Raw genomic sequence first — 26,020 nt, forward strand, 5'->3', positions numbered from 1 at the left:
GGGACACGCCGCACGCGGACCGGGGGGTGGAGGACGCTCAGCAACGGCGTTGGTTTGATGGCAGAGCGCCTTGCACTTGGGCTGTCCGTTCCATCGCAAATCAAAGTCGCCGGCATGAAAACGTGCCCGAAACTCGCTCTGCGTCAACTTGCCTTGTGCTCTCCGTCCTGGATGCCGTCCTGCAGACTACACTGGCCAACGCTGGCGAGGAAAGGAGGCAGGCGGAGAATCACCATGGCACTTAAAAGGCTCCTTTTGTGCACCATTTTTCGGCCAGCAAAACTGGAGAATCAATCTCAATCAACACCCTCTTGCTTGCCGTCAAGCTCCGTATCAAAATGGCACTAGACCAATACACCTACATCTTTGTCATTGGCACTTTCTTTGCCATGCTCGATGCCTTCAACAATGGTGCAAGTACGTCCACACCCACATGACTCTTGCTGAGCGTGGTGCTGATTCACTTTCTAGACGATGTGGCAAACGCCTGGGCAACCAGCGTCTCCTCGAGATCTATTTCCTACAGGCAGGCAATGATATTCGGCACTATATTCGAGATGCTGGGAGCCATCACCGTCGGTGCACGCACAGCCGATACTATCAAAAACGGTATCATTCCCAACTCGGCTTTCCGGGGTGATGCCGGTGTCCAAATGCTAGCATTTACCTGCGCTCTCGCTGGCGCTTCTACCTGGGTGATGTGGTGCACACGACACTCTGCCCATGTCTCGTCGACGTATTCTCTCATTTCTGCTGTCGCGGGAGTCGGCGTCGCCACCGTTGGAGCTTCCCAGGTGCAATGGGGCTGGAACAATGGCAAAGGTCTTGGAGCCATTTTCGCCGGCCTGGCCATGGCTCCTGCTATCTCAGCCGGGTTTGGTGCAACTATCTTCATGCTCATTAAATTCGTGGTGCACATGCGCAAGAACCCGGTGCCGTGGGCCGTTTACAGCTCGCCCTTTTTTTTCCTGATTGCCGGCACCATTTGCACTTTGTCCATCGTCTACAAGGGCTCTCCAAACCTAGGGCTTAATAAGAAACCCACGTCGTTTATCGCCGCTGTTACTATGGGCACGGGCGGTAGTATCGCCATCCTCGCTGCCCTTTTTTTCGTTCCTTTTGTGAGCGCAAAGGTTATCAAGAAGGATCACACTGTCAAATGGTGGATGTTTGTTATGGGCCCCTTGCTTCTTAATCGCCCAGCTTTTCCAGAAACCGAGTGTGCCAATATTCCGAATTATGCTGTTGTGCAGGAGGAAGAAGGGGACCAATCTCCTGAAGACTCTATCCGTGACTATGACTCTAAAAGATCCGAAATACCTCAAAGCCCCCCTGCAAACAATGATGGCAAAACCCTCGTCGTTACTGAAATCAGTCAGCCCACATACAAGGAATTAATGTCCCAAGGCGAAGCCAAGCTGCATGCGAAGCTCCTGAAGAAACGTGGTCCCCTTGGTTGGGCCATGCGCACACTGCGTGATAACCCTATGGGCGCTGGCGAAATCTATGAACTCGATAATATGAAAATCGCTGCAAGGCGATTGCCCGCCATGATTGTTTGCGGCCTTTTGTACGGCCTCCACTACGACATCCACTCCGCACAGTCCGGCATTGCCGGCACCCCAGAGGGTAGGCGCATGCAGCGGGTATACGCACACGCGGAAAAGTACCCCAACGAAGTCGAGCACACCTATTCGTTCGTACAGGTTCTCACGGCTTGTACTGCTTCATTTGCTCATGGTGCCAATGACATTGGAAATTCGGTCGGGCCTTGGGCTGTCATCTTCTCTGCTTGGTCGACTGGTAATGCCGCTGCGGCCAAAGCTCCGGTTCCCGTTTGGCAACTTGCTGTTCTCTCTGCCTGTATATCAGTCGGCCTTGTTACATATGGATACAACATTATGAAAGGTAGGTTGGACTTACTGGGGTGGAGTTATCACGAATAAGTGTGCTGACAGAGCTTTTGAACAGTCATGGGTAACAAAATTACATACCACTCCCCTAGCAGAGGTGAGTTCCCATTGCGACAACTGACGAGTCAGATGTTTACTGATTCTGATATGATTCGCAGGCTGCTCTATGGAGATGGGCGCTGCCATCACCGTTCTCGTCTTCTCACAGTTTTCCCTCCCTGTGTCGACCTCAATGTGTATCACCGGCGCTACCGTTGGTGTCGGCCTTTGCAATGGTACCTTGAAAGCAGTCAACTTCCAGCGAGTTGGCCTCCTCCTTCTCTCGTGGATTGCCACCATTCCTATTGCCGCAACTTTAGCGGGAGTGCTCATGGGGCTGGTGTTTAATGCTCCCCGCTTTGCCTCCTGACTGGATGCTGAATTTGACTTCGACTCACCTTGAACTTGCTTTGCTGATATAGCTAGGACAAACAATAGATTTGCACTCGTTTTATTTCAATGCTTTTATTTTCCAGGCTTTTCTTTTGACCATCCATTATTTTGATGTAGCTACGGAGTTCGCCGCCATATGTTTTGGTCCTTCCGTATAGGGGCCCCTCCCAAGCCTTCGGCGCTGCTTAGCGGTCCTTAACTTGTAGGGCTGCAGAGAACAACCCCCCTTAACCCCCCAAGATCACCCCTAAACTCAAGCCTGCGAACGCCTGAAAGTGTGGATTCAAGGGGACCAATATTTATGGCGGCGACCTCCGTATGCATAAGCGGATAAGCGGACTCGACAAGGAGGTTGTCAATCACCTAAATAGTTAGTTATAACCCCGGCCAACCTGCAACATAGATAACTGTTATGGTGCATATGATTCAATGTATTCAAAAAATCCATTTCCCTGGTAGGGTAGATATTTTGTTTGATGTACTTTTCTGCCTCAACTAGTCTCTGGCAACTCTGATAGCCAATGATCAGCGTTTATTCCAGATCAACTTGAAAAGTCTGTAACAGATTGAATATATAGACCAATTGTGCTCAACGATATGCAGGTTCTATAACTGGAGCTAACCGCCCAAAATATCATACGTACATACAATAAAGTCAATGATCATCTTTCAAAGTCAAGGCAACCACAACAAATGAAAATGGTCATGAGGCTCTAGGTCACGTAGTTTCAACGTCCACTGCCGTTGTAAAGCAGCTTGTTGGTTGTACCGGTTCCGGGGTTGCTGATTCGCCCCTGGGCCAACTGTATCAGACGGGAGCAAACATCAGAGGCGCGAGTTCCCTCCATGGCCATGAGGGCGGCACCAGCGCCAGCGACATGGGGGGCAGCCATTGAGGTTCCGGACATTCTCCCGGCCCTGCCCCCGGGCATAGTGGAGATAATGTTTGTGCCAGGCGCATAAATTTCAACTGGTTGATATTAGCAGTGGTGGCAGTGGTGGCAGAATAGGTGGCAAAAGAAAACTAACCTGTCCGGCCCCAGTTAGAGAAAGAAGCTTTGCTGTCTTGCTCGGTGGAAGCTGCGACAGTACAAACCCCTTGGGCAGAAGCGGGTGAGGTATTCGCAGCATCCCTCTGGGATAAATGTCAGCAACTGGGAAAATTTGCGTCTAGACGTCGTAACACTTACATTGTCATTTCCAGCGGCAACTGCCAAAAATATGCCAGCATTTTGTGTATTTGTAGCTGCTTGATTGACTGCCGAGGATAGTCCACCTCCCAGGGACATATTCATCACGGCCTTTCCAAGCACACGATTTTGGCGTGCATGATTAACAGCCCAATTCATTCCCCCAATGATACCACTCCATTGGCCAGCACCTCGATCGTTCAAAACTTTCACAGCAACAATCCGCGCCTTCTTAGCAATGCCATATGTAGCACCGGCAACAGTTCCAGCTGTGTGGGTTCCATGGCCATGGCCATCAGTATTTGAGCCGCCTGCCGTATTGGTTCCCCAAACAGCACGGCCACCAAAATCAGGATGCCGAATATCGATCCCAGTGTCAACACCATAAAAGGTGATCCCCTGACCGGCTGTATCATCATAAACAAAATCCGGACTGCCTCTCTGTCGGTGCGAAATCCTCCCAAGTCCCCAAGACGGGGCATTCGGCTGAGTTACTAGAGCGTTCAGCGACACGTGGCGATCAGGCTCAACATAATCAACCTATTAAACAATGTGCATCAGCAGGTTGGGTTTCGGCCAGACACGCCTGGCTGCACCCACATCATCATTTTCAAGGATCGCGCCGAGTGTTTCTCTGTCAAAAGAACCGCTGTACCCATACCAACCATTGATTCTGTAAACGTGTCTTAAACCACCAGCGGTCATAGATCCCCGTTTAGAAAGGTTCTCATGGTGTATATTCGCGGCCCAAGCGAGGTGAGAGTCAAAATCGAGGCTTGAGACGGATTTTTTGAGCACAACTATGTAAGAATCGGGAACGATGTCGTTTTTATTGGCAACATCAAGCAATCGCGCAGCGTTGACAGCGGACAAAAGCTCAAAAGCAAAGGCAACAGCTTTCATGAACCGCATGGTGACGAATGGTAAGTCTATAGGAGAAGCTGGCAAAACTAGATTGAATGCGGGACATCCAGACTTTATATCTGTTGAAGTGGCTATGGCGGCACGGATATCGCCGTCAAGGTATCAAGCAATTCTGCATTACCACGCCTTGAAGTCTCTACGAAGATGCAACCCCATGACAGCACCCTTGGGGTCTGTATCATCATGCGGGCCTTCACGGAGAGAAAAGGTCACGGGATAATAATAAACACTGGCACTGCACAGTGTACCAAGAGGCATGGGCGGAACCCCAAGTTAAAGCATAGTGTGGCCAAGTTGGAAATAGCTCTTTAACTTCTGCAAGCGCTTGTGATGACATTACCACAAAGCTGTATGAGGGGCCAGCGGGCTACAAGAACAAGATCAAGCACAGTAGCAACCAGGGATGTCAAAGCAGAGAATCCCCTAGGCCCCATCAAATGTGCGACGACGATTGCATGGAAAGAACAGACATGTGAACAGCCCAATGGCCAGAGATACTGGCGAGCAGGACGGTGTGATCCCGTACTCCTCACGGTGCCATGGCGATCGTAGCACGAAGCCGGCTGAACGGACTGCAACCAGCGGAATGGATATTGGGTAGCATCAGGAGAGGGCAGCTGTGGTCGTCAGATTCGCTTGCCCCGTGGTGCGGTGTGCAGCGCAACCGCCCGAGGCTGTCGACGGTCTGAAGATGAAGATGAAGATGAAAATGAAGAGAGAGATTTGGAGGAAGGTTGCTCGCGACAGGTCATGTGATGGTAGCGTATTAGTCAGCTGCTTGCCCTTATCCTATCCGATGATCAAGAGAAAAAAGCAGCAGAGAGACTGAGAGAGACAGCATTTCCTGCAAAGACGCAGCACAGCGCAATACAGGCAGCGACAGCATGGCATCCTTGGAGCAGCAAAGCAATGCCCATTCTTCACTGTCACTCGCCCTCGAGACCCTAACGGATTCGGTATCCGGCGCCCTTGCTGCGCTACCGCACGACCAGCCGCACCACGATGCCTCAGACAAGTCGTCCGTCCTCGCACCAGCAGACGGTATTTCCCTTCTCGATACCAAAAACGAAGTGCTGCTCTCCTACCTCCAGACCCTTGCTTTTTTCCTCCTCCTTCAGGTTCGACGTCTCAACGCCCAACCACTGCAACGAGCCAGTGGCCTCTCGCAGGATGTCACCACCCAGGAGCAAGAGGTCGTCAACAGGCTAGTGGAACTACGGAGCTACCTCGAAAGGGGTGTGAAGCCTCTTGAAAATCGACTCAAGTACCAGGTCGACAAAATTTTGAAGGCAGCAGACGACGCTGAAAGAACCCAGCGAATCGCAGCAGGGAAAAAGGAAACTAAACGGAAAGATATAGCCGGTGGCAGTGACACAGACTCGTCGACGGGGAGCAAGATGAGCGGCGCAAGTAGCGACGAGGATGAAACCGAAGAGGATGAAGACATTGACGAACTTGCCTATCGACCCAACCTTGCAGCGCTCTCCAAGGGAACCAAGGACACGGAGAACCCGGCCACATCTACAAAGTCTACACCTGGTGACGGCGTTTACCGGCCTCCAAAGATAAAGCCGACTGCCTTGCCCATGGAGGCCTCCGATCGCCGCTCTGACCGTGAGCCGCGCCGTCCCGCGAAATCCCGTGTGATCGACGAGTTTGTGAGTGCCGAAATGTCTGTCGCGCCCATGGCGGAGCCCAGTATCGGCAGCACCATCCGGGCTGGCGGCAGAGAAGTGCGCACCCAGCGCCAACGAGAGATTGAGGCGGAGCGGCGATCGTATGAAGAGACCAATTTCGTGCGACTGCCCAAGGAGAGTAAAAAGGATCGGGCCCAAAGAGGCGCAAAGCGGCAGGGTGGATTTGGCGGGGAGGACTGGAGAAGTCTTGGGGAGGGTGCGGATCGAATTGAGCGACTGACTCGCCGGAACAAGGGGGCTGGAGGTGCCTTGGAGAAGAGCAGGAAGAGACGGCTGACCGAAGACGGGCCTCGGGGCGACGGTGTCAGCATCGGCGAAGGGTTCGAGAAGCGACGGAAGAAGGTTGCGGGTTGGAAAAAGTAGCTGTCAATTTTGTTCTCGGTGATACCTAACTACATAAACCAAATATACCGTTTGCTCGGTGAATAGTATGCCATCTCACCGTCCAGCGCTGAAACCCTAGGCATTGACGAGCCAGCACAGTCCTCTCCTCTTGCGAACTGCGGAAAACGTTGATTCTTTTCCGTGATGCTGGCGATCTGGCTATGACATCACGGCTGCCATCGTGATAAAAACAACGGATAATATCAGTATCACAGCGACGGCAAACTCCAGCAAGTCATCCATCATGGAAAACCCAGGTACGTCCCGACCTCGAGCAGCGGCAGCTGGACTTCGTTCTAATTCATGTCGCAGTGGCCGAAATCTCGCACGTCATCCACCTCCTAACCCAGTCAACCCCGTCGGTGCAGAGGCAGACTATCGAGAAGTATTACACCCCGTCAGCATCTCTGATTCACCCGTTCTGCCGGACCGGGTCGTTTGGTGGTAGCAGATGGCTGGTCATCTGGATCTTTCGATTCTACAAGATCATGTCGCCACATATTGACTTGAAAGTAAAATCTGTTGGTATGGGAAGACCCGCCCGATGACTCCAGGTCAAGTGCTGATGAAAGCCCGCCCCGTAGCGTTTGACGCGGATAATCTGGTTCTATATGTGACCATATCGCAGATATTTCGGATATTCGTCATACCTTTTTACGTCGCACCAGTCACTCTGACCAGCGTGCTCACGCTTACCACCTCCCAAGGTGGCACGCCGTCCGCGGCCACACCCGTCACCGATTACAGCGATACCGACAGCTACTCCTCCGCCCGCCGCCCACTAGACCTTTACGAAATTGCGCGACCCGCTGACCACGGACTCGCCGATCTGGAATCGCCCTCTCGACCAACCTTGTACTACATTGCCGCTCAGAACGACTTGTACGAGACCTCTGAATTCATCAAATTCGTCGTCCCGTTCGGTGTAGGTAGTACGCTGGTTTTGCTATGGCAATGCTTTGCTACAATATTTAGCGTGGTGGGTGCGGTTGTACTGTGGCCAATATCTTTTGCGGAAGAGGCTGGAATGCTGCCTGTTGCTGAGAAAGGCAATATACAAGACGAAGGACACAGAGAGGGTCTACTGTGGAGGCTGGCCAGGCGCAAACACAAGTGAGCTATTATATGATGATCAGTGTTAAATATGGATTGTGCACAGCGTGACCATGACTACTATGTGAGCAGATATATTCCAAGACAATATGACTGGGAACTCGAGCTATCACCTGAGCTGATGGCCTAGAACCACCGTGCATAGCTTGACATGTAAGATGCTAGGTCACAAGCCTAGTTAACCTTTAGAATGCAAATGCAACGCCAAAGCCCAAGGGGTGGTCAAACAGAATATACGCACAGCCCGTCGACATCGAGGACAGGCCCATTTCAACTTATCTCCTGAGCTTTTTGTCTCAATTCATCCTCCTTCTGAACAACGGTCATCGGCAGGGCCTGCCCAATGCCCATGAATACAAACAACGCCCACTTCCACCGGAACGGATTGATGAGGACCACAAAGACAAACCAATACATGAGCTCCGAATAGGTGAAGAAGTCAAAAGCGCCCGTCGGCGCGAAACGTTTCAGGAGCCTTGTCATATCGATCCAGCGCTTCATCCAGAATTCCCCCGGACGGCTCAGCGGGTCTACAAGGAACATCAGGAGTAGGCGCGTGTAGATGCCAATGTGGTAATTTCCCGCTGTTGCAATTGCATTGACGTACGTGCTGTTGTTGGCGCAGACGCTTGGGAACGCTGGCGGGAATACTTGGAGATACCAGTTCGGTGGTCCATAGGGAGGCTCAAATGCCTCGGAGGGGAGGAATGATAAAGAGGGCCTGGAGAATCCGGTTGCCATGATGATGATGTCGCCCTCCACGAATATCTCATGGCCCGGCCCGGATTTGGGGACGCCCTTGGCGCGGTGGTTGAAGCGGATGCCGTTTTTGGCAACAGTCAGGATATCGCCTCGAAGCCAGCGTGCTTTGCCGTCGCGGATCAGCTGGAAAAGTTGGGAGTTGACGGTCGGGGTATCCATGAAGACGCCTTTACCCGACGGAGAGATGTCTTCCAGATCGCGGTAGAAGAATTTCCGAAGTAGAACCTCCGGGATCCACGACAGACGGGTCTCCTGGCCCAAGACGTTGCTTGCAAGCAGCACATCGACGATGACGTTTCGCGGGATAACCCATTTATCAGAGCGCGAGAGCACATCGATCCGAGCGGCCCCAGCTTCCACTGCCCATTCCAGAGCCTCCACAGCGCTCGCACCGCCTCCGACGACCATGACACGTTTTCCCTTTGCGTCCTTCCCATCGAGATTCGACGAGTGGTAGATTTGGCCCCTGAAGCTCTCCTGGTTCGGGAGTGAAGGCATTTTGGGATCACCACAACTGCCGACGGCAGCGATGATGCCGTCAAAATTGCCATATTTCGACTCTGTGTCGTTGATCACCCACTTGCCGTCCTCGTTCTTCCGCACAGACTTGATCGGCGTGCTAAACACCGTGCGCTCTTCGAGCCCGTACCGCTCCCAGAGCGAGACGATCTCGTTCTTGATCGTCTCCTGTTTAGGATAAGCACTCTGCCATCTTACGGACGGATGGAAGCGGAACATCACGCTGTGGATCTGCAGGGCGGAGGTGGTGTTGACTCTCTATCAGGCGTCACGGATTAATTAGCATTCTCCCTACTGGGGCAGATTTGGGACATCGCATAGTTACACTCCAAATGCCACCAAGCCCTTTTGCCTTTGATCGAGCTTCGAAAATTTGCACGTCGAAGCCATGGCCCACGCAATGGGCGGCAGCAGACACACCGGTCAGGCCAGCACCAACAATGGCAACGCGGGGACGACGGAGCTTTGTAGAGTTGTCGGGCGGCGGCGGAGTCGGTGCGAACACAAGACTCAAGATATCCTGGACGAAGACGTAGAGCACAACGATCGGATGGGTCACAAGGCGCCAGAAGAGCTGGTCGAGGGTGTGTAGAAGGCCCATCATGGGAGCGAGAGCGCAGGGCGAGAAGAGCCGGAATCGATCACGACTGGATGCCAGCAGCCACAGGCAGTCCAGGATGGATATAGAGCATCAGCAGCAGCTCGACAAGTCATCATTATTGTGCAGAATCCGAACCAAAAGCTGTTGCTTCTTGGTTGTGATCCAGACGTCATTGCAGGGCTCGCTATTTATGACGTGATGGGCTGGTGAACTTGGTTTGAAGGCGATGAAATATAATTCTTCTGTTGATGCACAACAGCAGGACAAGAAACACTGCTCAACTAGCTGTAATATCTAATGAGAGATGTGTTTTTCTGCTAGTATCCATCAATTGTCGGGCCTGATAGTACATGTTTTTACTATGTATTGTTCCTGTTGTGTTGGTGGCCAATACTTTTGAACACCTCGTGCTCCCTGTAGCCTATAGGCCGACTACTGCCACCCCTAACTTGCAGGCCTCCGGGGGGGGCGGGCCGGGGCTTGTTAGGGCATTGTTAGGCGCCGAGCCGGTCTATTTTTAGGCATGCGCCCCGGGGTTCTTCAGCTTCTTCTCCAGCCACATAACCAAACAGCTTCACCTATTTCTCATATCAACCCTCGTCCTCTTCTATCAACGCTCATCTCGGCCCATTAGACCCTCCCTTTGCGTCCGCGATCCTCGCCATGTGGGCCACGCCGGCTCATGCGACCCCCGTCCTCGATAACTTCCTCTCCAGCATCCGCGATCTCATCCACGCCCGCGATGGCGCAAAGCTTCAAGATTTCCTCCAGCTTGAACCTCCCCTCTCTCCGGTTTATCTACAGATGGTCGACGAGCTACGGCGAGCATATCCCAGCGACTCTGGCAAGGACGAGCAGCTGCTGTCAAAATGCGAGCCTCTAGTGCCAGCCTCCGAGGTGGGAAGTGCGTGGAGCGCATTTCCGTTGTTTATGCGGCTATACTTTACGTTTCTACGAGACGTCAACCTGGAGAACTTGCTGGAGACCTATGAGCTGCTGAGGGTGTTGCTAAAGTACGAAAGCCTTGATCTCCTCGCCCGCTGAATCCGTCTCTGACGAACATGCGCACTACGCAGTCAGTGCATAGTGGCCCTAGGTGATAGCCAGTACGGAATCATCGTCCTTCCGACCGCCCTTTATCTCTGCAAGGTTCTGGCAAAGCTTGCCATTGGCCTCGACCGCCGACCGGAAATGATTGCCCATCTGCTGCGAGAAGGCGCCGACGCAGAGGGCGCGACGGAAAAAGTGACACTGGTCGAAAAGTCGGCCAACGTCGTCAGAGAAGCGTTTATCAAGTGCTTGACTGACCGCACGGGGACACTGGGGAAACCAGAAGGAAGGAGAACCGGCATTTATCTCATGGCCAACTTGTGCTTGAAGCTCTTGTTCAAGGTAACATGCTGGCGAGATCATTGATATTTCCCTCCTCACTTTACTGACGACTGAGATCCTAGTGCGGCAAGCTGAGAAACGCAGAGCAAATGTTTGCGAGTATAAATGCACAGTCGCCTCCACTGTCATATTTCCCGGCGCCACAGCGAGTTACGTACTTGTATTACCTTGGACGATATCTCTTTTCCAATAACCTGTTCTACCCAGCTCAGACCGCGTTGCAGTCAGCGTACGATCAGTGTCACAAGCAGGCGTTGAGCCAACGACGGCTGATCCTAACCTACCTCATTCCATGCAACATTATTCTTGGCCGATTTCCTTCCACAGCTCTTATCCAACGACCCGAGTGTGAAGATCTTGGGGAGAAGTTTGTCCCTCTATGTCACATCATCAATCGTGGAGATGTGACGGCTTTTCGAGCGTACCTTGCCGTCGATTCAGAAAACGCCGATTGGTTTGGGAGGAAAGGAATATTACTACAACTTCGAAATCGATGCGAGATTTTGACCTGGCGGTCTCTCGCGCGCAAGGTTTTCATACACGCCGGGTTTCATGGAAATCTGAATATGCAAACACAAAAGGGTCCGCCGCCCTTCCTCTATCTGCATAAGATGGAAGCAGCTGTCCGATGGCTTGAATCCCGGGCGGGAGGGCCAACGCGGACCGGAGCCGTAAACGACGGGAGCTCAAACGCTGGATTGGTTTCGTTTTCCCACTGATGCCGATTTCAGCCCCGATGTGGGTTTCCAGTCAAGAGCATTTCGAAAGTTCAAACTGCGATGACTACGTAAATCCCACGGGATATTTTGACCCGGCGGGTGAATGGGTAAATGTCACCGACGCTGATCATCTCCCTGAGCCGGACCTCACTGACTCCCACCTCGTCGACGACGGCTCGGGCGAAACGTATGCGTATATAATGGGTACTGAGGAGGATGCCGAAGAAGTCGATGCGGATTCGCCGTCCCCGCTGATGCACGAATTGGAAAGTATACTCGCCTCTCTGCTTGCCCAAGATCTGATGCGGGGATATCTTACACACAATAACCCGCGGTACGCCATTCCCGGGTCCCGGGTGAAAGGGGCGCTTCCTACAGGGTTTCCGAACGTTTGGCAAACCGTCTATTCTCGAGAGAGCCAGGACGATCAGGTTCCCGGCTGGGTGAAAGCCCCAAATCCGTTTGGCGGAGGTGCGGCGGCCCAAGGCACTGGTGGCCCGGTGGGAATGGGAGGACGAGTGGTGAACCTCAGCGGCGCGAGACCTGTCAGCACGATGGCTGGGTAGCGATCTGACGAGTTCGTCCTGTGCGGTGAATCTTGGAGAGAGACGGCGTGGACGGTGCCGATTGGACATGGACCAGCGTTCCTGCATACAATGCATGCTGCCTTTGAAATGCGAGCGTGGCTGCAATATGGCATGGTCTGATGATACCCCGATAGTGGAAGGAATTTACGTAGCAAAGGATTTATGATCATGGCTGTCAGTTGAATCGAATATATTGTTTCCACTTCACTCATTGCCCAGCCTGTCAAGCTATTAATAGCACCAACGGGCTAGACGCGCGATTCGTGACCAGGGTCCAGACGATGTCTCATATCGCACAAGTGCGGGTTGCGGCATCTGAAAGAGGCGGTGTTGGCCATAATCTTTTCAAAAATAAAGACTCTCTCTCTCTCTTTCTCTTCTCTTCTAATTCCCATAGAGTCTTACGCATCGCTCACTCAGGGTCCAATTCGCAGCCAGGGAGACTTGACCAAACACCTTCTCATCAGCCCACGCCATGCGTTTCCACCTCGTCGCCAGCGTCCTCTCCTCCACCGCACTCATCCGTGGCGTCTGCTCGATATCTTGCGCCCCGGAGTACGAGCCATGTTTCGCAAACGGCGCCGATCGCGATGCGTCCCCGCCGCAAATCGGCGACGAGATGGTGGGGTTCTACGAAGACCTGGTCGCCAGCGTTGAAGGGCATTCGCTGAAGCGAGACACGATCTTGTCGGGAGGCGACGGGCGGTTTCACGATGCGGCGGCGGGGATTCTGCAGAGGAGGGAGGATGAGAGGGGGAGTCTGTGCTGTGAGTCGTGTGAATACAATAGTTACTTCTCGTGCTTTTGGCGCTTGTTGAGACTGATCCTGCGTGGGAACCAACAGGTCGATCGCCGATGCCGTGTCTCCTGGTCAGAAACCGAAAGCTTTCCTTTTGCTGGGTAAGTTAACTATAGTCAACCAACTCGTCCACTCACTCTCTTCTGACAAGCACGTTAGGACCGCTTCACCACCAATTACTACCTCCCCGACGGCTCCCACGGCTCCATCACATCGGGAGTCTACACCACCCCGTCCCGCGACACCGTCAACCTCATCCTCGGCAACTTCACCCTCGCGTCCGGCTCCACAGGGAACATCTACTCCTCCTCCCCCGACTCCAAGCCCAATCTGAGCACGCTACACCTCCCCAGCCAGTTCACCGCCAAGGGGGACGGCACTGCGATTCCGGGAAGTGAGCTGGGTGCGCCCGCGGGGACTGCAACGACGCCTGGAGCCGGCGGGCCCGGTCCGACGGTGACGGTGACGGTTGGCGGCGGTGCTGCGGCGTCAGCGACAAAGACGGCGGACGCGGTGCCAATAAGGACCGGACAGTCGGGTTTAATATCGATACTATTCGGCGCACTGGTTGCGTTGGTTGCATGATTCGATACGTGAGAAAGGGGGCTATTATGAGTGCGCCATGTTTATGCGGTGATGGCGCTTCATTCTGATATCTTATGAGCAATGCACGTTACGACCAGACACGACATTTATAACGACTGATAATGTAGAATTCTGTAAATATAAGTAGTCCAGGATTTGAAAGAATGGACCGCTCGCAAATGATCTCTCAGATTTCCCAAGTAGAATTACAAAAATAGTCTATTTTTCGCTTCAAACACATTCCCATTCCATGCATCACGAACACCAGACAACAAAAATCAAAGGGGGAAAAAAAAATTCAACAACTGATCCGGCATAAAAGGTGAATATGAGGAAAAAAGATTTCCAGGCTTCGCTAGCATCACACGAATTAACGAGTTGGCTGGGCGCGTTACCAAACTTGGGGTAGAAAACGGTTAAACCACACACCAGAACGATGACAATAAAACCAGTAAATATCGTATGATACATTGCTAGGTGACGCTTAGCCATGCCGACGAGACAACTAATCCACTTTTATGGATTTGTATATACGGTTGATGAAGACTGCGGAGGCAAAAAATCCGATCGAACCTGTGCCAGTCCTAGGTTAGACCCTGTAAGAAGCAAAGAAACACTGCAGCAGGCAAGCTTACCTGTGAGAATGGACGCTAAGAATGCCAACAATGCTGAGTACCCCAGGTACAATATGGCGCCGGTGAGCCCGCCGAAGCTAACCCGTGTTGCCCAAAAGACAAGAGCATTGATAAAGACGTATCCGCCAGTCATACCAGCGCCCACAAACGACCTCCACTGCCAGCGATAATCCTCCGCACAGAGGAGGAAATACACCAAAAGCACAGTAGTCATCGCGGACATCATGATCATTAGGCCATAGCAAAGGAAAAGGAAACCGAACATGTAGTAGATTTTGCCGGTCCAAAGCGAATTCATGATGAAGTATAATTCGACAAAGATAGCCGCAAAAGGGAAGAACCCAGCAATTAGAGTCGAAGGAACAAGCCGGAGGGAGCCAACGGCAGGAGGAATTTGGCGCGGGATTTGGTTCGTTTTCGTCGGTCCTTCGAGGGCCTAAAGAAGTCAGCACTAGGAAATCCTCGAAACTAAGAATGCTACACAGAAGCATACCGGTTGTTTAAAGCCGATCCAGCTCCCACCCACGCTCAGCGGTACGCTGATAACGAACCATATGAGAACTATAACAATCATGGTGGTAAATGGGACTGCGCCGCTGGCCCCTTTGACCCACAGGATGAAGTTCAAGAAAAAGAAAACGGAAAAGATGATGGCCGGTAATATGAGGGGAGTCGCAATGATAAGGCGCTTCCATGCTTCACCACCAAAGGACTTGTAAGTTCTGGAAGCAACGTAACCACCAATGAAGCCAAGGAAGGTATAGATGATCAAAATAGCAGTTCCCAAAAATCCTCGGTTTGACGGGGAGAGAAGCCCAAATAAGGCAAAGACTAAATTTTGTTAGCTGCAATGAAACAGAGGTGCGAGAGTTACGAGGAATAACGTACGAACTGTCAATCCGGTCATCATAAAGAGTTGCGCACCATTCCCCAAGAGCACGCTCAGTAGTAACGGGTGTTTCGGGCAGCGGAACACGTCGCCATGGACGAGTTTCCAACCAGAATCTTCCTGAATTCCATCCTCCACAGAGCTTGGGTTGTCATTCAAGTCATCTAAATTTATCATGTTGAGCCGGTTGTATCTTGCGATATCCTTTCGCAATGCCCGCATCAAAATCGTGCTCACAAGTGCGACCAGCAAAATGACAAAAACAGCGGAATAGATGAGTGAGTACCAATGGACGCTGGGGTCGTAAACGTGGAGATATTTGTCCCAGCGAGTGGCCCAAGCCGTCGGCGATTCCCTCCAGGTGACGCTATAAGTCCAGGCAACGGTCGTGTCTTCTGTTTCGCTGAGCGACACCGGTGAACCGTTCGCAGAACATTCGGCTTTTTTGCCGCCGTCTAGGATCTTTGAAGGATTTCGCGAAGTAGGGTTCACCAAGACCCCAACAACCCGATACTGCTCTTTCTTCCCCAAACCAGTCACCTGGTGGTAGTCGATATGGATATCGTAATGATTGTTTAGCAGCTTAGTCCCATCTTTATCAACTGAGCCCAGGAAAAATCCGGGGATATAAAACTCCTCCTCGGTTTGTAAGTCTTCGCCCAATTGTGCCGCAGGTAACCCGTCAATCAGCAGGTTAACATTGTAACCATCCCAGATCTTCTGATTGACGAATTCACTGCTCTGTGGGTCGAAAACAACCTCTGGGCAAAGCAATTTGCAAGTCTCATTTTTGGCCATAAAAATTTCAAAAGGCGACGTCTGGATGCGATCGCCGAATATAATACTGCCTAGCGATTCTCTGATGTCTTTCGCGCCGCCTTCGGGTCGGCAAAAGTGAAATGCCGGGTGGTAGTAGTCGTAGGAAATGACGGAATGAAGCTGGTCATCGTGGTCGGAGACCGTGGGCGAGAGGTGGTTGACATGGAGCGGAACTTTTTGGTGGGCTTGGTATGAGGTAGGTGCAACGCCGGGGAGATAAAACGCCGCAGAGAAAAGAGAGTGGAGGAGGAGGAGCGTTGAAAAGAAAGCGGGCGTGAGTGAGGGTCGCATATCGAAGCTTGTGGTGGAAAGTCGTCAGCGGAGGTCTCTGGGGGTGGATTGCGGCTCGAGCTGTGCAGGCATTGATTACAGGGTCATCAAGTGGCTGAGTGAGTAACTAAGAAAAGAGGTGAAGCTCCGGCAAACGACGACGAGCTCCGTCAACCATCACAGTCGATAGAAGATGTTGAGAGATGCCGGTGGTCAACCGGAGGATCAACCGGATTGTTGATGTCGACCTGGCGTCAGCTCCGATTACGTAATCTTTGATTAAAGGGAGTGAGCTGGCAGATTCATCGGATTCGCAGATAATAACTATATCAAACCCCCAGTGACGCTCTCAAGGGCCGGGGTGAGCAACTCCTGCCGCCCATCTCTTCTACTAATCGATCAGCTAGCCCAGGCGCTGTAGGCGCAAGCGTACAGGGCGAAAATAGCCGGATGACAGTCGTTGCAGATGCAGATGTAGTTGCTGGTACTGCGCAGTCGGGAGCAAAATTGTTCTGAAAACGTAAGAAATATTGTGTTGCTATACAAGCTTCAATACACACAAGTAACTACTAGCAGGCGCCCAACCCGAATAAACATCTCCTGCACCGGTAACACATACTACCAGGCCACCAAGAAGAGTAGGATAGCAGATAACAGGAGAGGGGCACAGGGCACAGAGGTTGGAATGTCATATTTGGCTAGCATTGTCAGAGCAAAAAGGCCTCCTGTAATAACACTAGGCTCAGGAAGAAAAGAAATGCCAGTTTGAACAAGTAACGGATCACGCAACTTGTTTCCAAACCGGGTGTTGCGGACACCGGCAAATATTAAAATACCACCAGCAATGGGACAGGAAAAGCCCGTTAGAGCACAGAAGCGCGCCCTCGCAAGCCTGAAAGATATTTTCAGGCAGGGGGTGATACACGAAGAAAACAGCATGAGCACGCACAGTCGAAGGGGAAATGCCACGAGAGCGGAGGGAGTATTTACTGAAAAAGGGACATCGCTTATAGAAAAACAAGCAAAGAAGGAAACTGGTGGAACTAAAGCGGATTTAGACAAGACCGTCGTAAAGCGACAAAGCGCTTACGATCGTCTCGTCGCGCTTGCTGCCTTCTTTGAATTCGGCAATATCCAAACTCCCGTTTTCGTCTTTGTCCATCATTCGGAAGATCTTCTTCACGCGCTTCTCCGGCGTATCCTCATCTTCAGGAAGTTTTACCATGGACCCCACCTACAACAAGAAGTCAGCGGGGAGTAGCAAGCGGCAGCGGGAGAGATTCAATCGGACCATTTTATATATCGCTTCGACAATCGCTAGCATTTCCTCGTAGCTAATTTTGCCGTCACCATCGATATCGTACAGCTGAAAGGCCCAATCTAATTTGTCTTCCATTCGACCTCGGGACGTGATCGATAAGGCGCATATGAATTCTTTAAAGTCAATCATGCCGCTATTGTCGGAGTCAAATACCCGAAATACATAATTCGCAAACGAGGACGGGTCGCCGAAGGGGAAGAACTGTCGGTAGATCTTTTGAAACTCTTCTTTGGTCAGGGTGCCAGAGGGGCAATCTTTCAAGAAGCCTTCATGGGGGGACGGTTAGCCTCCCCCGTCGATGCCGGTTTCACGGTTGGCACAGGGACGGACGAGGACTCGCCTTTATACCATTGTTGTAATTCTTTCTTGTCAAAGTGCGTGGCCCTCTGCAACTCCTCGAGCTGCGAAGGCGACAGCTTCGATTGCCTAGATTTGCGTAGCGGATTAGCATCTGTCTCTGCAGGGTGAGGGGTCTTGAAACGCGGCTCGTGAGAAAAGCCTGCTGAAGTAACAATTTCTCGATGCAATAACTTACGACTTCCCCATGATTCCCGGCCGGGGTTGCGAACGGTCGCAAGGCTGTGTCCTGGGGCAGTGGCGGGATCAACCAACTGACTGAATTGATCTTGTCGAGCGACGCGGCGGGGTAAAACGGGTGGGCAGCACGAAGCGGTGGACGAGAGTGGGATACAGGGCAGCGGATGCGTGAACGAAAGGCAATGGGGCCCTGGCCGCGATAAGGAAGAGAGCGCGAGAGTGGGAATGTTGGGATTATAGAAAAGCAGGTAACCAACCTGTCGATATGATGGATGATGCGAGAAGAAGTCCGGGCAAGGAATGAAGTTAAGCATGCCAAGCAGCCCTACGGAGTCGACGAGCGCCGTTGATCCCCCGGAAAGATGCACATCGTCATAGGAGACAGCCTGGAGTAACTATGATATTGTTCAAGCACTGCTAGTTATTAGTCTCTTATTAGAGGTTTCTCTCTGAAATCCAACCGCCGCATCTCCGTACATCTGCGGCACCAAGTCTCGCACGCACAGGCATTGAGGCTAATAATAGCCGGAAAATGTGTTTGAGCGATGAGACAGGAGGCCAGCCCCCAGCCGCCCTCGCTCTCTCGCCCCCAGTGTTTAGGCGGTGTTTAGGCAGCGCTGCCCCTGAAAGTCGGCGCCGCAACCCCCGAAGCACCGCCCCGCCCGCTCGTTTCTCGGTGGGCTGACTAACTCATCAAGGCTGCCTTGCTAGCCGTTAGTGGTGACTTCGCCCGTAAACTAAATAAAAGCGAGATCCGCCGCCAGCACTGCCTCTGCCGCTCGTTTTTCTCTTCTTCTTCTTCTTCTCCGTTTCTCCCACCGTCGTCGCTCGTTCTCATCACTTTCATCCCCATCGTCAACACAACCACATCCAACTATCATGTCTTCTGCCGCCATCTCTGCGGCTGCCCACCATCTGGTGAAAAGGGCCGTTTCGGGCGTGCCCCAGGCGATTAGCATCGCCGGACAGCCCAAAAACGGCGATGACAGCAAGGAAGCCTCTCCTGTCGTGCTCGCCGTGCTCGTTGCAACAATGCTTGCTGGTGCGCTGGCCATGGGTGCTGTAAGTGAATCCCCAATTTGTCTCTGACCACGGCCCTTCGCTGACGCGCGGAACCCACGGCGATGCAGCTTCATTACACACTTGGCATGGTCGTCCCCGCTCTGGCAATCGTCGAGGACTCGCAGCCGGCCGTGTATGTGCCCATCGACGGGGAAGATGACGACGGCGTGCCCAAAAACACGCCAGGCAGCGCCACGGATCTTGAAGGCACTGGCCCCCAAGGCCCCATCACGGCCAAAATCAGGACCACACTGAAGCATCTCCGGGCCCGTGGTGGCTTCTGGGCTCCCTTTCGCGGACTGGCTGTCTTTATCTTCTATTTCTTCTGTCGTGGGATCCTCATCTCCATCTTCTCCCTGGGCGCGTCGTACTCGCATATCTTTGCCCGTGCCCTCGCCACCATTGCCGCGGACGTGGCCCTGACGGCTCTGAGCGTGACCTGGATTCACACGGTCATTTCAGAGCCCTCAGCCAACGCTCGAGTGTTCTGGAAACGGATTCCCGCCTTTCGCACTTGGAAGAAGGTCGTTCCCGCCGTGGCCCTGCAGTCCGTCGCCTCCCACATCGCTTTCCTCGTTCCGCTCTACCTTGGCATCGCACTACACAGCTTTCGCATGGACGATGACTCTCTCACCAAGCTCCCACAGCTCGGCAAGCCCAGCGCCGGGACCGCAGCGGGCTCCGTTGGCATCTTCCTCCTCACACTCGCTCTCACCGTCCTGATCGACATCCCTGCGAGTGTCGCCCTTGTCCGGGTCGCTGCGTCGGCACTCTCGCCAGATGTCGACACCATCGTTCCATTTGACCGCACGTTCAACGGCAAGGTTGGCCCTGCTATCCTTGGCGGTGGTTGCCTCGGGCTCTTGGAGGCTTGGAAGGGCTTCACCTGGCCGTCGCGTGTCCGTCTCATGAAGCTACTCGCCAAATACTTTGCCATCTCCGTTGCCGTTGGCGCCGCATTTGTTGTCATTTTCGCTGCCGAAATCATCAGCTTTTCCACAAAGACAAAGCTGGTCGACGGAAAGAACTAAAGTCGCAGGGATTGGGGGGTGCTTTCAACTCACTGATCTCTCAGGAAGAAATCTCTGTTTCAAATCGTACTGTGATGCTCAAACCCCTAGCTTTCCTGTAGCAATTACATCTACTAGTAGTCTTTTATCCACGCACCGCACCCCCTGTGCATATATAGATCCATAACTCCTCAATATACAGAATGCCGACTTTCACCCTTGTCCCCTGTGAGCTGTTCACGTGCAGCAGCAAGCTGGCAGTCAAGAAAAAGCACGTCTTTTGTTTTCTGTGTTCTCGGCGCCACCGCCGCTGCCAGCATCCAAACAAACGCTGTTCTTCCCCCTACAAAAAAACCACCCCCGCATATCAGACGAATGCCTCATACCAGCAAACTCCCTTGAACATCTTATTAGAGCGATCTTGTTTCTTAATCTCTCTGCACATCTGTTACAAGGCCATCTTCCCCAACTCTTTCCTACTCAAAACTAGATCCCCACATCAGCCACCCGCGGTTACGTCCAGTGCTTTTTCCCACACCACACCGCCAACCTCCTCAGGGCCAAATACACCTCCAGACGCGGGGATCACACTGCACTACAGTGCGGGTCGGGAACATGGCGGGGTCGGCAGCAGCGGCGTTGCTGGGCCGCCAGCTCAAGCAGATGCAGACGGACAAGGACATTCCGGGCATAAGTTGCGGGCTGGGCGACGACAACAACATCTTTGAGTGGGAGGTGATGCTCATGATCTCCGACGAGTGCAAGTTCTACGGAGGTGTGTGTGTGTGTGTGTGTGTGTGTGTGTTGTGCGCAAAACGACCAAAGACACGGCGGGTTTGGGTGTGGGATTTTTGAATTTCAGTGCTGACGCTGGCCCGGGGCCTGGGGCCTGGGGCGTTGCTTTTTAGGTGGCTTCTTCAGAGCTCGTCTTTCGTTTCCGCCGGAATATCCCCATCTTCCCCCCAAGATGAAGTTTGAAAACTCCATCTTCCACCCAAACAGTGCGTTTTCCTCCTTCTTCCTTCCACACAAACACTCACTGATCCTCTCGCCTCTAGTCTACCCCAACGGCGAAGTGTGCATCTCGATCCTGCACCCGCCGGAAGAGGACAAGTACGGCTACGAATCCGCCGCCGAGCGCTGGTCCCCCGTCCAGACCCCCGAGACGATCCTGCTATCGGTGATCAGCATGCTGAGCAGTCCAAACGACGAGAGTCCGGCGAATGTGGAGGCGGCAAGGTTGTGGAGGGAGGACCCGAAGGAGTTTAAGAAGCGGGTGCGGCAGTGTGTGCGGGAGAGTTTGGGGGAGGAGTAGTAGGTAGGATGATAGGAACCAGAATGGGCTTTGCTGCTTTTTCCAGAATGGGAAACCAGAAATGATGACGGAGGGAGATGGTGGACAGAACGGTTACCGAGACCTTGTGAAAGTTTTATCTGTTTTATTCTTCCACTGACTATTGTTGAATATTTGAGGCGCTGATGTGGTGCATCCTACTCAATAGTACATTGCATCTTCATCTATGAGGATTCTTTCCCAAGAGCTCCATGCCGCGCACAACACAACTTTTGGAAAGCAAACTTTTTGGCTCCTGCGAGTTGGGACAGTAAATGTCATCACCGTATCTCCTAGTAGTATTTTCTCCAAAGCAAGCAAGGCAAGGAGGACAAGAAGACTTCGACGTGTGCTGATGTTCAACGCTTGTTTTCAGGCAATAGTTCAATTAATGGCTATGTGATGGCGCTGGACTTGAAGTTATTACAAAGTTATGCCTTCCCCAAGAATGGTATCCCCTCCGCAAACATGAGAAATTAAACAGCATGGTATCAATGTCTCGTAGACTCGTAATCGCAAGAAGAGAGTTGAAACCAGCCAGACTCGCCAGTCAAAAAAGTGTTTAAAAAACAAGTAGCAATCTGCCTTGATCGACGATATAAATCATGAAGCATGTTCCTTGCTTTCAAATTTACATGACGAAAAGAGCCATGAGGCCGAGTGCTCCAGCGACACCGGGCCCGGCGGTTGCCATGACGCGACCAGCGGCTCCTTCAGAAGTCGTAGTCGGATTGTTAGTCTGGGTTTCCGTGGTGGTACCGGTGACTGTCTCGGTGTTGGATCCAGAGGTCAGCGTGCTAGTGAATTCAGAGGTGACCGTAGTGGGAGACGGGGTTTCAGTGACAGATCCGGAGCCGGTGACCTCGGTGAAAAGAGTGGTAGAGCCGACAGTGGTTTCCATCGTCTGGGAACCGTCTGTGACCGTAGAGACCACCGGGGCAGTGCTGTACGGAGACGACGAGGTTACCACGGTATCGCTAATCTGGAGGGAAGTTAGCTTCAAAATAGTTAATCCGTGGTCCATTCGCAACGTACAGTCTCAGTAAGGGTCGCAGATCCAGTTCCAGACGAAGTCACGATAGTCTGAGTTGTGGCAGGGGCGCCAGAGGTGGTGTCTGATTCTATTGCTATTCAGCATGCAGCTTCATCGAGCGGGAGCGCAGCGCTTACCATTATTGGGACACAGCGCTCGACCAGCAGCAATAATCTGGTCAAGATTATCGTCTCGACAGGCCTGCTGGGTGCAGTCATGGATACCGTTGCCAAAGTCGCGGTTGCTGCAAAGGCATGCGATGTCGTTGGCGGCGCAACCGAGTTCAGCGGCCTTGTTGAGCATATTTTGAATGCACATGCGCTATGACAGCAGTCAGTGTCACGTCTTTTGACCATCCACCAAGGCACAAGGGCATTCTCCTACCCCACACTGAGGAATATCATCCAGGTTTTGGGCAGCACCAAACACGGCGCAGAGCCCCAAGGAGAAAAATGCAGCGGCCTTCATGTTGATGCTCTGATTGAAGGGTGATGCAAGATGGCTTTCAGTGTGCGAGTAAGAAAAAAGAGGAAGAGGCTGGCTATATGGGTTGGCGAAGGAAGAGAGAGAGATCAGAGACGCAGAAAAAGGGGAAAGGCAGCTCTGATAAACAAAACAAGCAGAGGCCAAAGTGAGGGAAAAAAGAAGCAAAAAGCAAGGACTGAGCAGAGTGAGGTCACACACAGCTGGTCAATTCACTAGTGTGGGAAGTTGCCCGTCTCCATGTAACCACCAGCAAGGAGCTCAGCAAGCAAACAATTAGTGTGCTCCACTTCTGAGATGTTTCCATTGTGGCGAGAGCTGTTGATATCGGATGCTCGGTCCCGATTAACCAAGATCTTCTTACTGACATCCTGGAGTTCGTGTATCTGTAGGTGCTGGATGCATCCCTTGGCTGCACCCTGCACCCCAGCAGTGTCTTAAGAACGGGAGAAGCAGGAAAGGAGTGGATCAAAAACTGGCGAAGATGCAAGCCAGCACAGAGCACCTGCAAGATGGAGCTGGGCAGGCACAGGAAAACGCCATGATTCACGTCAATCCGGACACACCGATGCAGAACGGTGGCTGGAAAAGAAAACAAATGGCTTGCCGATCGGATGCACTTTCGGCAGCAATTATTGGCCAGGACGCAACTGTTTCCGGACGCCTCGACAGCGCATCTGTTGTTTTCGCGACAGGCCGGGAAACCATGAGATCGCTACGGGTAGGATCCGTGGAGTTCCGCGATCTGGAGTTTAGAGCGAGCAAACCGCCATTTACAACGTCGATGGCCAGCGATTGAGGTGGAGGCAGCGGGCATAGGGCTGCTGGGGATGCGGCAGTTCAAGAGCAACAGATGAGATCATTTCGCCACAACGATCGCCGATCGCTCTCCAGCAAGCCACACGACAAGCGTCAGGCTGGGCTTACTCCGTAAAGAGTATCACTATGGAGTCTCTCTGCACGAAACGAAGTCGATGCAAGCAAGAATCATCCTGACTTCCAATCAATTATTGACGTTGGCGGGAAGCGACGTTGCGATGAGGTCATTGCAGCCTAGCCGTCTTGGGAATAGGCTGCACGTGATGCAGCTGTGGCGAGGGTTGTGTGGCTGGTGGGTCACGTGGGAGTAGTGAGTGTGGCTGAGGAAAGCATTGCCTCTAGAGTACTCCGTATCTATCAAAGGCTTCGGTATCTTGTTGACTAGCTAGATATTTGTAGATACAACAACTGACATCACTATTAGCTAGGAAAGCCACAAAAGCATATGCGCGCCAGGTCTCTTTCATCTTTTGAATAACATTCGACTCTCTTTGGGTTGCAGCTCCCAGCCAGAGCAGCTTCATAACCATCAAACAGCCTGAGCAGCCATGGACACCGCCCTTTTCACTCACCTTTCCGCCATCGAACAGTGTCTCAACGCCCTCGTCTCATCCATATCTTCTTCCCCTACCGCCGCAGGCGCCCCGGCCGCGGCACTCGCCCTCCTCGAAGCCGACGACAACCTCACTTCGGCACTGGACACGCTGCGAACTCACCAGGCCAACTATGCCAAAATACTCCAACTACGCGCGGATGCGAGTAGTTTAGAGGGAAGAGTGCGCGAGATAGTCCAGGAGGTGGGCAAGATGGGCGATGACATCTCCGCTCTAGCAGGCGGCGACGACGACGAAAGCGACGAGGATGGCGGCAATGCAAGCGATGGAGAAGACACGGCAATGGGCGGGATGCGGCAGCAGAAGAACGAGATCGACTACAAGCTCCTTCTCGATTTTGCGCGGCGAATCAGCAAATACAACACCCACGCCGCGTCCGCCGCCGCCTCGGGCGCCATCCCCACGAAGCGCCCGCTCCAGGATGAACAGGAGGGACCACAGGGGCCAGGGAAAGACCGCGGCGAAATGGCCACGATAACCAAGAATTCTACGTCGCAGTTGGATGCGCTGGCAGAGTCCATTCGGCAAGGGTGGCTTCTGCCGTATCCCAACGATGATAAGATTCGCATGGGGGTGATGGGGAAACTTCAGGCTGCTGTTGCGGCGAGCGGAGCCCGCGACGACCGGGATATCGAGAGAGAAGTTGACAAGGTGATACTTGCGGTTGAAGCAGCTACGACAGGCGGGGCAGATGCAGCAAAGACAGCGGATGCTGTAATCAGAGACGACTCAGTGGCTAATACTTCTGGGCAAATATCCGGGCCAAGCGGACAGGCTGCGGCTGGAAGGACCAGCGCCGTGCTTAGCGGAAGTACGATGAAGCCAGCGACTCAGGCGAAAGCAAAGCTGGATCTGGATCTATATGACCCCGATGAGGACGACGGTTGATGTCCAACATACTGTATCGAAACTGACGACAATTGATCTTTGGCGCTATGCCTACATGCCTTGATTACAGGTCCTCCAACTTGCGGTCGGCTGGAAATAGAATCATCAGCAAGAGGTATGAAATTTGCGTGACTCGCGTCAGCTAAAATTATGATTAGAGCAGTTAGGTCTGCCTGGGGGAGAAATGGTAGAAGATGGACCGAGGATGCCCTTGAGAATACCAAAAAATATACAACAATACAATCCACCAGAAGGGCAACAGCAAACATCCAATCTATCGAAACATAATATCGTGATCCACCATTTACATCTTGTGCACTGATGAATTGGCAGTGAGCTTGCGAAGCTTCTTGCCCCAGATATAGGCCGGGATAGCAAACGCGCACCACAATACGGTCAGGCCCATGTTCACCATAATGGCAGGGATAAAGCCATGCCGCACCGTCCACGGGGTGACGAACTTGCCGACGCCGTAGCCCCAGAGGTTCTTGTTCACAGTGATGGTAACAAAGATACTTCCCGCAACAGGCTTATAGCTGTCGATGGCATAGGTGCTGATAATGGCGGGGATGGCAGCAACTTGGATACCTGCGCCTGTGTAGCCGATGATGACTATTGCCTAAAAAGGCGACATATTAGCCACGTCGATTCAGAGATGAAGTAAAAAAAAAAAGAATGACTCACCCTCCA

At 52.6% G+C, this 26,020-nt stretch overlaps 14 protein-coding genes across 14 annotated transcripts; 9 read left to right on the plus strand and 5 right to left on the minus strand.

The window, feature by feature from the left end:
• Positions 1 to 338: 338 nt before the first annotated feature.
• Positions 339 to 2,322, plus strand: UREG_02975 (uncharacterized protein; the record flags this gene model as incomplete). The annotated part of the gene is made up of 3 exons (XM_002543413.1): positions 339 to 417; positions 472 to 1,908; positions 2,072 to 2,322. The coding sequence occupies 3 exons, from the start codon at positions 339 to 341 to the stop codon at positions 2,320 to 2,322; spliced, it is 1,767 nt and encodes a 588-aa protein (XP_002543459.1).
• Positions 2,323 to 3,073: 751 nt separating this feature from the next.
• On the minus strand, positions 3,074 to 4,447 carry UREG_02976 (uncharacterized protein; the record flags this gene model as incomplete). The annotated part of the gene is made up of 4 exons (XM_002543414.1): positions 3,074 to 3,315; positions 3,375 to 3,480; positions 3,536 to 4,075; positions 4,136 to 4,447. 4 exons carry the CDS (start codon positions 4,445 to 4,447, stop codon positions 3,074 to 3,076), a joined length of 1,200 nt encoding a protein of 399 aa, XP_002543460.1.
• Positions 4,448 to 5,343: 896 nt separating this feature from the next.
• On the plus strand, positions 5,344 to 6,519 carry UREG_02977 (uncharacterized protein; the record flags this gene model as incomplete). Its single annotated transcript, XM_002543415.1, has 1 exon — positions 5,344 to 6,519. The coding sequence occupies one exon, from the start codon at positions 5,344 to 5,346 to the stop codon at positions 6,517 to 6,519; it is 1,176 nt and encodes a 391-aa protein (XP_002543461.1).
• Positions 6,520 to 6,784: 265 nt separating this feature from the next.
• Positions 6,785 to 7,657, plus strand: UREG_02978 (uncharacterized protein; the record flags this gene model as incomplete). The annotated part of the gene is made up of 3 exons (XM_002543416.1): positions 6,785 to 6,797; positions 6,853 to 7,052; positions 7,169 to 7,657. The coding sequence occupies 3 exons, from the start codon at positions 6,785 to 6,787 to the stop codon at positions 7,655 to 7,657; spliced, it is 702 nt and encodes a 233-aa protein (XP_002543462.1).
• Positions 7,658 to 7,923: 266 nt separating this feature from the next.
• UREG_02979 (uncharacterized protein) lies at positions 7,924 to 9,535 on the minus strand (the record flags this gene model as incomplete). Its single annotated transcript, XM_002543417.1, has 2 exons — positions 7,924 to 9,192; positions 9,230 to 9,535. The coding sequence occupies 2 exons, from the start codon at positions 9,533 to 9,535 to the stop codon at positions 7,924 to 7,926; spliced, it is 1,575 nt and encodes a 524-aa protein (XP_002543463.1).
• A 663-nt stretch (positions 9,536 to 10,198) lies between these two features.
• On the plus strand, positions 10,199 to 12,212 carry UREG_02980 (uncharacterized protein; the record flags this gene model as incomplete). Its single annotated transcript, XM_002543418.1, has 4 exons — positions 10,199 to 10,548; positions 10,612 to 10,927; positions 10,990 to 11,381; positions 11,579 to 12,212. 4 exons carry the CDS (start codon positions 10,199 to 10,201, stop codon positions 12,210 to 12,212), a joined length of 1,692 nt encoding a protein of 563 aa, XP_002543464.1.
• Positions 12,213 to 12,852: 640 nt separating this feature from the next.
• On the plus strand, positions 12,853 to 13,617 carry UREG_02981 (uncharacterized protein; the record flags this gene model as incomplete). Its single annotated transcript, XM_002543419.1, has 3 exons — positions 12,853 to 13,000; positions 13,078 to 13,133; positions 13,192 to 13,617. 3 exons carry the CDS (start codon positions 12,853 to 12,855, stop codon positions 13,615 to 13,617), a joined length of 630 nt encoding a protein of 209 aa, XP_002543465.1.
• A 505-nt stretch (positions 13,618 to 14,122) lies between these two features.
• UREG_02982 (uncharacterized protein) lies at positions 14,123 to 16,251 on the minus strand (the record flags this gene model as incomplete). The annotated part of the gene is made up of 4 exons (XM_002543420.1): positions 14,123 to 14,190; positions 14,253 to 14,688; positions 14,746 to 15,083; positions 15,141 to 16,251. The coding sequence occupies 4 exons, from the start codon at positions 16,249 to 16,251 to the stop codon at positions 14,123 to 14,125; spliced, it is 1,953 nt and encodes a 650-aa protein (XP_002543466.1).
• Positions 16,252 to 17,284: 1,033 nt separating this feature from the next.
• UREG_02983 (neuronal calcium sensor 1) lies at positions 17,285 to 18,097 on the minus strand (the record flags this gene model as incomplete). Its single annotated transcript, XM_002543421.1, has 4 exons — positions 17,285 to 17,464; positions 17,522 to 17,684; positions 17,882 to 17,977; positions 18,087 to 18,097. The coding sequence occupies 4 exons, from the start codon at positions 18,095 to 18,097 to the stop codon at positions 17,285 to 17,287; spliced, it is 450 nt and encodes a 149-aa protein (XP_002543467.1).
• Positions 18,098 to 18,967: 870 nt separating this feature from the next.
• Positions 18,968 to 20,181, plus strand: UREG_02984 (uncharacterized protein; the record flags this gene model as incomplete). The annotated part of the gene is made up of 2 exons (XM_002543422.1): positions 18,968 to 19,150; positions 19,219 to 20,181. The coding sequence occupies 2 exons, from the start codon at positions 18,968 to 18,970 to the stop codon at positions 20,179 to 20,181; spliced, it is 1,146 nt and encodes a 381-aa protein (XP_002543468.1).
• Positions 20,182 to 20,775: 594 nt separating this feature from the next.
• UREG_02985 (ubiquitin-conjugating enzyme E2 15) lies at positions 20,776 to 21,475 on the plus strand (the record flags this gene model as incomplete). The annotated part of the gene is made up of 2 exons (XM_002543423.1): positions 20,776 to 20,939; positions 21,082 to 21,475. 2 exons carry the CDS (start codon positions 20,776 to 20,778, stop codon positions 21,473 to 21,475), a joined length of 558 nt encoding a protein of 185 aa, XP_002543469.1.
• Positions 21,476 to 22,124: 649 nt separating this feature from the next.
• UREG_02986 (uncharacterized protein) lies at positions 22,125 to 22,994 on the minus strand (the record flags this gene model as incomplete). The annotated part of the gene is made up of 4 exons (XM_002543424.1): positions 22,125 to 22,475; positions 22,529 to 22,614; positions 22,664 to 22,847; positions 22,911 to 22,994. The coding sequence occupies 4 exons, from the start codon at positions 22,992 to 22,994 to the stop codon at positions 22,125 to 22,127; spliced, it is 705 nt and encodes a 234-aa protein (XP_002543470.1).
• Positions 22,995 to 23,493: 499 nt separating this feature from the next.
• On the plus strand, positions 23,494 to 23,808 carry UREG_02987 (uncharacterized protein; the record flags this gene model as incomplete). Its single annotated transcript, XM_002543425.1, has 1 exon — positions 23,494 to 23,808. One exon carries the CDS (start codon positions 23,494 to 23,496, stop codon positions 23,806 to 23,808), a length of 315 nt encoding a protein of 104 aa, XP_002543471.1.
• A 568-nt stretch (positions 23,809 to 24,376) lies between these two features.
• On the plus strand, positions 24,377 to 25,994 carry UREG_02988 (uncharacterized protein; the record flags this gene model as incomplete). The annotated part of the gene is made up of 3 exons (XM_002543426.1): positions 24,377 to 25,325; positions 25,401 to 25,445; positions 25,690 to 25,994. The coding sequence occupies 3 exons, from the start codon at positions 24,377 to 24,379 to the stop codon at positions 25,992 to 25,994; spliced, it is 1,299 nt and encodes a 432-aa protein (XP_002543472.1).
• Between the last annotated feature and the right edge of the window lie 26 nt (positions 25,995 to 26,020).

The sequence above is a fragment of the Uncinocarpus reesii genome, genomic scaffold (assembly GCF_000003515.1).
Source record: "Uncinocarpus reesii 1704 scaffold_2 genomic scaffold, whole genome shotgun sequence".
Lineage (NCBI taxonomy): Eukaryota > Fungi > Ascomycota > Eurotiomycetes > Onygenales > Onygenaceae > Uncinocarpus > Uncinocarpus reesii.